The sequence below is a fragment of the Vigna radiata genome, unplaced genomic scaffold, assembly GCF_000741045.1.
Source record: "Vigna radiata var. radiata cultivar VC1973A unplaced genomic scaffold, Vradiata_ver6 scaffold_269, whole genome shotgun sequence".
Taxonomy (NCBI): domain Eukaryota; kingdom Viridiplantae; phylum Streptophyta; class Magnoliopsida; order Fabales; family Fabaceae; genus Vigna; species Vigna radiata.
The window spans coordinates 162,629-173,822 of record NW_014543977.1 but is presented as its reverse complement, the minus strand read 5'-3'; the positions used below and the strand labels follow the sequence as shown (position 1 = coordinate 173,822).

The 11,194-nt window shown below is 38.8% G+C and overlaps 1 protein-coding gene across 2 annotated transcripts in view; it reads left to right on the top strand.

Moving 5' to 3' along the window:
* The window catches only part of LOC106755057, a 21,470-nt gene extending 10,847 nt beyond the window's left edge, over nucleotides 1-10,623 (top strand). For both annotated transcript variants that reach the window (XM_014637155.2, XM_014637154.2), the window contains 5 exons: nucleotides 7,116-7,177; nucleotides 7,255-7,638; nucleotides 8,769-8,871; nucleotides 9,464-9,684; nucleotides 10,402-10,623. In XM_014637155.2, the coding sequence (XP_014492641.1) occupies nucleotides 7,116-7,177; nucleotides 7,255-7,638; nucleotides 8,769-8,871; nucleotides 9,464-9,655 (741 nt within the window). In that variant the 3' untranslated portion in view covers nucleotides 9,656-9,684; nucleotides 10,402-10,623. The remainder of the gene's footprint in view (nucleotides 1-7,115; nucleotides 7,178-7,254; nucleotides 7,639-8,768; nucleotides 8,872-9,463; nucleotides 9,685-10,401) is intronic.
* The last annotated feature ends 571 nt before the right edge of the window (nucleotides 10,624-11,194 follow it).

The window sequence follows — 11,194 nt, the reverse complement described above, 5'->3', positions numbered from 1 at the left end:
AGAGACTTGAATGCTTCCTTTATCTTCATATAACAGTCCTTGCCCGGGAGCCTTTTTGACATACCTTAGAATGCGAATGAGAGCATTCCAGTGGTCAACACATGGGGCCTGCATGAACTGACTAACCACTCCAACTGCAAAGGATAGATCTGGCCTTGTAATAGTGAGATAAATCAGTTTTCCATATAGGAATACCCTGACCATTCGCAACTGTAATAAGTTGTTCTTTATTTCTTTTACCATATGAGTCGAAGGACACACTAAAAGGTGTCATATGATCAGTTGCACCGGAATCAAGAATCCAAATGCCTTGAGACACATGATCAACAATATTGAGACAAATCTTACCTTTTATGGACAAAGCGCATGATCCAGAGGACTTACTCATTGATTCATCCATTGCTTTCAAAGGAATAATTTTTACTTCAAATATCTCGTAGAATGCAACGAGGGAGTCTCCAAGACGATGACGGTGTATGGGTCACACTGAGAAAAAAAAGGAGCAGAACTTAAACAACCAAATCTACTCAAGAAAAGGTCAAATGGGTTGTCACAAACCCTAGGAACAGACTCAGGAGTCTCCAGCGACTCTTCTGTGGCGGTGACGGCGAGTGGGTCTCGCCGGAAAAAAATGAGCAAAACTTAAAACTCAGATTTGCTCAAATACAGCCCAAACGAGTCGTCACCGACCCTAGGAATGGACTCAAGACACTCCGGCGACCCTATCTGTGGTGGCGCCGGCGAGTGGGTCTTGCCGGAGGTAGGCGCGGGGGCTACACGCGCCGGCGACGGTGGCGGCGCGTGGCGGCTCCTCTGACGGAGTGACTTCCAGCGTTGTGGTCGTCGGAGTTGGGCGCACCTTTCTGCCCTATCAACGACCCCAACCAGCGACGACGGCAGCGGCCGTGGTCAGATAGCGGCGGCGACGATTGTGCAGCGGAATGGAGTTCCAAGATCGGAAGCTCTTGATACCAAGTAGAAAATAATATTGAAATTTATTATTTAGAATTGATTGAAAATACATTCTCATATCTTCTATTTGTAACAATCTAATTCTCCTAAAAAGGGAAATAGAGAAACTAGGAAACAAAATAAAATAAAAGATTGTATATCTACTTTCTCTAATTAGGAAGATTCTAAATAAATCTTCTCTAATTACAACATGTACTGTGGAAAATAATACTGAATTATTATTAAAATCATAAAAAATACATTCTGTTATGACAAAGCATTGGCAGAAACCAAAAAACACCATGGCATCAAAAGGCCAAAGACAGGTTGGAGGTCCAAAGTTCTCTACTGGACTACTCCTAAATGGTGATACTTAACACTGTATCACAAGAAGTACGGGCTAAACTTTAGCCCAAGAAGGAAGTTCTCTTTAGGGGTTGAAAAATATTTCCACTCAGACAAATATTGGAAGTATAACTTATAGCTAGGTCAGATTCAACTCTGGAAGTATAGCTTATAGCTAGGTCAGATTGAACTCTGGAAGTATAACTTATAGCTAGGTCAGATTGAACTTTGGAAGTATAGCTTATAGCTAGGCTAGATTCTGGAAACACAATTTTGTGTAGCTCTTATCAAAAGTAGAAGTGCCCTTCCCCTCTGGATGAGCCACCTACAATTTTCTCTACAGCATGGAAAAGAAAAGGAAGAAGCTTTGTCGGGAGAAGAGGATGAAGAATCCTCCGGGGAAGAGGCAGAAGATGACGATCTTCCACCACCCATCACCAAAAACAACGGCTAGTGCACTTCACAGAAATAGACTCCCCTTCATGCTACAGGCCAATAGGCCAATGGGACATCACACTTGCAAGAAAGAATCACAACAAACACTGCCATCGAAGAAGTTACCGAAACGGGTTTTGAGAACATCCGGAAAACGGACAATGAGGGAGAATGGAAGGCCAAGGCTCCCTACAGATTTGGAATCGGAAGCCTTCTTCACAATTTTTTTCAGCAAATCAATTTCTAGATGCAACTGGATGGCACCTTTCAGGATGGAGAAGAAAATAGCGGAAGCAGTAGAGGTAGGAATAATAATTGACTGTGACGGCAGTGACGACGGTGGCGGCTGACTGCAGCGGTGGCAGCTGATGGCATTGGAGAGAACAGCAAAGGGCAGTAGTTGCGAAGTGGAAACGCAAGGTGACACCCTCTCCTCCTCGCGGCTAAGATGGATAATCGTTAACCCGTCGACGAAGTGTGTTACGAGGAAGACGAAGATTCTGTGAAGCAACAAAGATGGAAGCAATGACAGCTATGAGAGGTCAGAACAGAGAGGAGGAGGTCCGGCGAGTCGACCGGAAGCGTCGTCGTGTGATTCCGACACGGGAAAGTGGCGCGTGACAAACACGCAAACGAGATGTGACAGAGAGAGGAGGCGAGTGACGGCGCGTGCGGAGGAGTCTGAGACGGACTCCGGCGGGGTTGGCCATCGCTCAAGGAGGCGGTCCAGATCCGCTGGTCATCAGACGAAAGTGCGACGGTGGTCGACGGCGGCTATCGGATTGATTTGGCACTCGTGGCGGTGCGTGAATGAGAAGTAGCCATCGGAACCGACGCGGTTGGCCGTCGCTCGAAGAGACGATCCAGATCCGCTGGTCATCGGTCGAAACTGCGACGGTGGCCAGCGGCAGACGTTGGTTGACGGCTACAGACGGTGGCCGGCGATGAAGAGCGGCGGAGCACAGCGGAATAGACAGTGAAGGTAGTGCCTTTCTTGGGTTCTTCGAAGAAAAGACTTTCGGTCTCTTTGATTCAACTAGCAGTCAACAAGAATGCCAAAAAAGAGGAGCCAAAATTGATTGGCCATCAACAGAACTAAAGTACCAGTTTCAGCTAATGGTCCGAGAGGGAATGGGTTCAAATCCCACTCTAATCTCAAACAAACTCTATATTGGGTAATACTGGAAAAATAAAGGCTAGAACTTGACTAAGGCAATCGAAACCCATTAAAAACAGATGTTAAAGAAGAGATTTTTAGATGGCCGCCGGCGGCCATGACGGCCGACCGCCGGCAGACAACAAAGACAGCGGAAGCGGATCAGACAAGCTTTGATACCATGTGGAAAATAATACTGATTTATTATTTAAATCATAAAAAATACATTCTGATACCCTTTATTTGTAGTAATCTAATTTTCTTAAAAAGGGAAATAGGAAAACTAGGAAATCTTGAAAAAATAAAATAAAATAAAAGATTATGTATCTATTTCCTCCAATTAGGAAGATTCTAAAAGATATTATCTCAAATTACATGTATAACACCCAACTCTCAAGGGAGCAATCTCCCTCCACATGAACAACCTCCTGTTCATACAATGAATATCAAAAGCCGACCCTGACAGAAGACCTCCCTGCCTTCTTATTGTTGAAATATAATGTATTTTCTAGTAAGCTTTTTAAAGTGGGCTTTTAGAAGCATGTCATAATCATTACATATAGGTATCATCATTTAGGCTAGTCTGCAGAAGATTAATGAGTTGTACCTAGTTCTATACCTAGTAGTCTAGTGCAAACTCTTGGTGTTCCATGTACTCTTGTGATTTTCATTATAAATAGAAGATAATGAGAGGGATCATTAAGCCCTCAAGATATTTTTTATCTGTCTTAAATCTTAAGTTGATATCAGAGCAGGTTCATCTTGTTCTGGTTTCCGTTCTGGGTTGTCCACCAGCATTGTCACTGCTGTTCGCATCTGTCCGGTGCCATTTGTCGTTGTCCGCGGCTGTCTCACCACTATCTGCAGCTGTCAACTACAATATTTCTCATCCTTTTTTTCTGCAATCCTTAGCTCTCATGATATTTTGCATCAGTCCACTTGTCCTCATACACCCCAGCAAAATGGTATAGCCGAAAGAAAAAATAGGCACTTGGTTGAAACTGCTTGTACCCTTTTGCTTGGTGCCCATATTCCTGTTCATCACTGGGGGGATGCCATCTTAACTGCATGTTTTCTTATTAATAGGATGCCCTCCTCCTCTCTCAATAATAAAGTCCCTTTCTCCATTCTTTTTCCCAATGATACTCGCTTTCACACCCCTCCTCGAGTTTTTGGTTTTGTGTGTTTTGTTCACGACATGTCTCCAGGGCTAGACAAGCTCTCTGCTCGTGCAATCAAGTGTGTCTTTTTGGGCTATTCTCGGCTTCAAAAGGGCTACCGATGTTACTCTCCTGAAACCCGGAAGTACTACATGTCTTCCAATGTCACATTCTTTGAACAGACACCTTTCTTCTCTCCATCTATTCAAGATCTTCGTATCCTCCAACAGGTCCTTCCTCTTCCAGTGGTTGAGTCCAATATCTCCAATGTCCCCGTCAATTCAAGTCATGCTCAAAGTCCTCCCGAACCTTCCTCTCCACATATTGATATCTCCCAACACAGTACCCTCGTGGGCAATCCTCTCCCAGAAAATGGTGGATCTCCTCCTTCAGCTTCTTCTCCATAACCATTTCCTGTCACGCCTCCTGGTGAAGCTGATTCTGGTTGGTCCATTGCTCTCAGAAAAGGTACTCGTTCCACTCGAAACCCTCATCCCATTTATAATTTTCTTAGCTATCACAGAGTGTCGCCCTCCTTTTATTCCCTTTTATCCTCAATATCTCCTGTGGCTATACCTAAAAATGTGAAAGAAGCACTTGATCATCCTTGATGGCGACAAGCCATGATTGAAGAAATGCAGGCTCTTGACCACAGTAATACTTGGGAGCTTGTGCCACTTCCCGTAGGCAAAAAGGTTGTTGGTTGTCGATGGGTATATGCAATTAAAGTCGGCCCTAATGGTGACATTGATAGGCTCAAGGCCCGACTGGTTGCAAAAGGGTACACTCAGGTTTATGGTCTTGATTATTGTGACACCTTTTCTCCCGTGGCCAAGATGACTACCATTCGCTTGTTCTTTGCCATGGCAGCCATTCATCATTGGCCACTTCATCAGTTGGATATCAAAAATGCCTTTCTCCATGGTGATCTTGAGGAAGAGGTTTATATGGAGCAACCTCCTGGGTTTCTTGCTCAGGGGGAGTCTGGTATGGTTTGTAAATTGAACCGATCTCTATATGGGCTCAAGCAATCTCCACGAGCTTGGTTTGGAGAGTTCAACTCCATTGTTCAAAAATTTGGGTTAAAACCCAGTGAAGCAAATCATTCAGTCTTTTATTATCATTCGTCTCTTGGGAAATGTGTTTACTTGATCATATATGTTGATGATATAGTTATTATAGGAAATGATACTGCTGGAATATCTCAATTGAAAGAGTACTTGTTTAGACATTTCCAAACAAAGGATCTTGGAAGCCTCAAATACTTCTTAGGCATTGAAGTAGCTCAGTCAAAAGATGGAGTTGTAATCTCCCAAAGGAAGTATGCCCTGGATATTTTGCAAGAAACAGGCATGATTGATTGTAGACCGGTTGACAGTCCTATGGACCAAAATCAAAAATTAACAACCGAAGAAGGTGAGTTATTTTCCTAACCGGAGAGATATAGGAGACTTGTTGGAAAACTAATCTATCTCACTATTACAAGGCCAGATCTATCTTTTGTTGTTGGAGTGGTTAGTCAATTCATGCAAGCTCATGTGTTGGCCATTGGAATGCTATCATTCGAATCCTAAGGTATTTAAAGAAGGCTCCCGGGCAAGGGTTGTTATATGAAGAGAAAGGAAGCCTTTAGGTATCAGGATATTGTGATGCTGATTGGGCTGGTTCTCCTATTGATAGATGATCTACTACTGGATATTGTGTTTTCCTTGGAGGAAACATTATCTCATGGAAAAGTAAGAAACAAAATGTAGTGGCTCGATCAACAACTGAAGCTGAATATAGGGCAATGGCATCACTAACATGTGAACTTATATGGGTGAAGCAGTTCCTTCAAGAGCTTAACTTCTGTGACATTCAGAGTATGAAGATGTATTGTGATAACCAAGCTGCCCTTCACATTGCATCAAATCCAGTGTTTCATGAGAGAACTAAACATATAGAATTGATTGTCATTTTGGTCGGGAAAAGTTATTTTCAAAAGAAATATGTACCGAGTTTGTTGGATCAAATGACCAACTCGCAGATGTGTTGACTAAGTCATTGAGGGGACCTCAGATTGAGTTTATTTGTTCCAAGCTTGGTACATACAATCTGTATGCTCCAGCTTGAGGGGGAGTGTTAGAATCATTACATATAGCTATCATCATTTAGGCTAGTCTACAGAAGATTAATGAATTGTACCTAGTTCTGTACCTAGTACTGTACCTAGTAGTCTAGTGCAGACTCTTGGTATTCCATGTACTCTTGTGATTTTCATTATAAATAGAAGATAATGAGAGGGATCATTAAGGCCTCAAGATATTTTTTATCTGTCTTAAATCTTAAGTGCATTCTGTTTTTCCTTTTTTATGTTGATCTACTATCCCTTAAATAGGGTAGTATGTATATTAGGGAAAAGCAAACAGTAATAATAAAAGATTTTCAGTTTCTCTCCCAAATCTATGACTTATAAAGGCCCCCTACCAACTAACCAACAAACTACTAATTCCTAATCTGTTTCCTTCTATCCTGCACACATTATATCCTATCAGGAACTCATTAAACAAGTGAAACTAGTAAAATTTTTTGTGGTTTCCTTAATTTTTTAACTTATAACTTTTCATTTGTATACACTGCTACTGCTATCTGCATAAAAGTATTCCTTTTTGAACATTATTGATCTTGTTCCAAATGCTGTCTTTTTGATGCAATTATTTTTTTTTTTATGCTTATAAGATTTTTAAGATTTCAGCTGACTGAAAGTTAAAAGGAGTCTGGGAAAAGAGAATCGTTTTTACATATTTTTGTACATCTATTGAATGTACATAAAAACAAATTTGATATCTTTGCTAATGTTTAATATTAGTGGGTTTTGATGTATGTAAAATGTGATTAAGTGTTCAAAATGTCTAACATTTCCTATCCTTTTGTCCTCCAATTTGTATTCTCATTTGTTTTTTTTTTATGGCTGACCCATCTGTACTGTCTTAATGATGCACTTTATCCTTTTATTTTCCTCTTTAATGTAACTTAATAATGTAATTTTGCAATTGTAATGTATATTTTCTTTTTTTGTGTTACCTCAGGGTTCTTGCTCTCGAATATGGCAACGAGATTCTTATTGGGATGCACGTCCATCCTCAAGGAGGTATTTTGGTCAAAAATATATTTGGATTGAGTATCAGGAACTAAATACTTTAACCTGGTATAATTTCTTTTCTTCAGCAATGAATATCCCCTTTTCATACCTCGCCAAAATTATTGCTCTACTGCTGGAGAAAACTCATGGTCTACTGATAAAAGCTCAAGCAATTTCGGAGTTGCTTCAATGGAATCTGAGAAGAGAAATCGTCCAGATTCATCTGGGAATAGTAACTCTAGCTATTCTTTAGCTTCTTCGCATTCTGTTCAAACACATAGAGATTTGCAGAAAGGGATTTCACTTTTAAAGAAAAGTGTTGCATGCATCACAGCTTACTGTTACAACTACCTATGTTTGGATGCCCCATCAGAGGGATCAACGTTTGAGTCATTTGCCAAGTTATTGGCTACACTCTCATCATCGAAGGAAGTTCGATCTGTTTTTTCCTTGAAAATGGCTCAATCTAGGTATTGTTCTATTGATTTAATATTCCATAAAATGGACATAATCCATGATACTTTATGTACTTTGTAGAAATATTAGTAAATATTTCTAAATTAACCTTATGTTGACATAATTTTGATGTTTTATGAAGCGTTTTTGTATGAATTAATTACCACAAAAACCTTATCCCATTAGCGGCATTTTGAAGTCTTAAGAAGCATTTGTACATTTGTACATGGACCACACGATCCGATTTATTTGGTTTGATTAAAGACAAAATGGTCTGAAATATTGTTTAGCGTGAGATTGCTCTTAACAACTTCCACCAATGTTTTTCTTGGTCTCCCTCTCCTTCTCACATAACTAAAATACATGCATCCTATTCTTCTCATCAGTGCTTCCAGTGACTTTTATTTGTCCAAACCCAGTTAACTATTTTTCTATTGTTTTTCCTCCAATGGTACTACTCCTATAACTGCCATATACAATCGTTTTGTGTACAATGAGATAATTAATCTATGAAATTGTGGAATTATGTAATATGTCTTAATTATCTCTTTACAACTTTGTTCTACAAAGTATTTGTAGATATTTAATTGTAGTCCTTCCCAGTGATCTGGGACGCAGCTTCTAACTGATGGATGATTATAAGAAACCATGGACCGTTTCTGAATATACTCGGTGTTGGTAATCCGGATAGAATATCTACATTTAATGTATATCCGTCTATTGGCAACAAAATCACTAATGTTAAGGAGACAATTTGTCCTCTAATGATTTGTAATTAATGCAAAGCCTAAATAAACCTATCTTTGCGCTGTGGTTCTTTTAAACACCGTTTTGTGCCTATTATGGCCTTAATTATCTCTTTTCTTTGTCTTTAACATTTAGTATCTGATTTGTTTTTCTTAACTTCCCTTATACATCTAGCCTTTTATTTCCTGTTGAAACTGGCTGTCAGAAGAACAAAGTAATCTGGGTCTTCAAAATTTCTGAGGCACTATTGTGTAGGGGAGCATGTGTCAGCTCCATCCAGATTCTTGAATTTTTTTTAAGGCTTCTTTCTCACTTTTGAAGGGTTCCTATTTGAAGTAACGTTATGATGCAGATAGCATTGAGTTTGAATTTTTCTCTCTTTTTTCCTTTGATTCAGGACATGCAAGCAAGTTCAACAATTAAACAAATCTGTATGGAGTATGAATTCTGCTATTTCATCAACCACTTTACTGGAAAGTGCACACTCTGTGCCCTCAACGGTAGGTTCTCTCATCACTTCTAATTTGTGGGAAAACGCTGGCAGTGTTAATTGAATTTCTTATGCTTTAGTGCTTTAGATTCATCGTTTACCCATTAAAACAAGTGTCTAGCTTGGGGATTTTTAAGAATTGCTTGAAAACGAGTATAAAACTTTCTGGGTATAATTCTTCAATTTTTTCTTTTCAATAACAGAAATACTTCAACATTCAGTTAATACTAAGTTTGTTCTAAGTTAATTTTGACATCCTTTTTAAGAGATCTACATCTGTATTTTCGAGTTACACTCCTGATTTACTTACCTCGCGCATACCCTTACTACATGATTAATATCCTAACTGTTTTAAGTAACTTCCTAACTCCGAGCAGTGTGTCTTTTTTACACTCACTTCTATTTGTTTGTGAGGAGCTGGACTGTATCTTTATGTACAATAGTTAATCACTGTCCCTAAGATATTGCTTTCATAAGCAATATTATTACCCAGGATAAATGTATCCGGGCACAATAGTAACTTACATTTTCATATAATGGACATCTTCATTTTTATTATCAATATTTATCACTAATGGATTTTATTCTTTTCCCTATTTCAGAGAATTGAAAATTATCTGCCAAGTTCTACTGCTAGTTTTCTTTACGCCACTGATTTATCTGACGGCAAAAATGAGTGCCTTATTGAAGGGTGGGATATTGTTGAGCATCCCACTTTTCCACCCCCACCATCGCAAAGCGAGGATGTTGAGCACTGGACTCGAGCCATGTTCATAGATGCTAAAAGAAAGTGATCTTCATCTGCAACACACTTCTGGATTCTGTATGCCTCTTTCAGCAATTTTTTTTTTCTTAGTTGTTGACAAGATTGATAGTAATCCCACCTTTTCACGGAAGTGCATATTTGGTCAACACTTCATGAGAAATGATCACTTCGTTTTATTTTTCTTTCAATAGCTCTCTAGAAATATTTTGATTTAAAGCTTATTAACCCCAAAATAAACTGCTTCGAATTGTGCTAAGTAGCACTGCTATTTATTCCTTAACCTATAGCAAAACACATTAAAGTTTCACGGTTGAGTTCCAAGTAGGATTTTTTATAAAATATGGTTATTGAACTAACTGTTTACTGCTTCATTTTATCCCCATTGCGTTTTTCCTTTTTAGGGTTAATATGCATGGAATAGTTGATATATTGTAAGAATGCAATTGAACTGATGTAAGTTTAACTTTGAAAGGTTCATGACTGATGGATTCAAATTAATAAATGATTGATGTTGCCCTGAGTTTTAGCTTTAGCTCAGAACTCAGCCATTTCATTAAAACTTTTAACTACAGACAGCCGCCACCTCAGTGTTTTGAGTATGTATTGTGATTCTGAAGCCTTAACAGATAATTAGCGAATATTAGATTTTACATTGACCCTGAACCATGCAGCATTTTTCCATGTTCGAGTAGTTCTTATTATATGTAATACAATGAAAACCTATATTTTCTTTTTTTTACTCCCTTACTAATTAGAACTTCTTGTGCTTGTCAGGTTGAAGGGAATGATTTCACTCTTGTCAGGCAGCATGGTGTGAAAGGCCATATAAGATTCTTGAGGATTAATTTGCAAACTAATTGGAATATTTTAGGTGCCCTCTTGTTTGTAAATATGCATTATTATAGACTATTGATAATTATCTAAATATATAAGCAATGTTTATTAATTTCGCCAAAATCTCATCAGTAATAACTGATTCACTATTATAGTCTGTCATCATGATTTCACTGGAGTTGGACGCCTGAATAGTTTTAACTGCTAGTGGTGAATCTGACTAGTTATCAGATTCACATATCCTTTAATTAATTGTTTTTTGAAGAGAAACAATCAGTATGTTATCTTGAACGTTTTTAAGGATCAAAGTCGGTGTAAATGCATAGTGAAAATCTGAAAATTATCATTTAAGTACGTTAGAAAATTTTGATTCAAACTTCGAGATAAATGCTTAGTTGTTTTGCTGATCTCTAAAATATTGTTAAGAAGTCTTCGAATGATTTGAGTGTTGAAGCTACTCCCTAATCTCCACTAATTTCTTCACCAATTTCTCCATCCACCTTTATTTTCTCAAAATTCCAAAATTTTCAAAATTACCCTTTGTTCCGGTTGGGAATATCTCCATGTCTTCCTACACACTTTCCCCGTAAATCGTCCGAACTCCTACTTTCCTCCTTTAGCTTTCTTGACAAAATACTCGCTTCAGTCGTATCCGGCCGGGTACCTGTTAATGGCACTCCGACGCTCAAGTCAGTATTGATATTAAAAAGATAGAGATAGAGAGAGAGTGAAG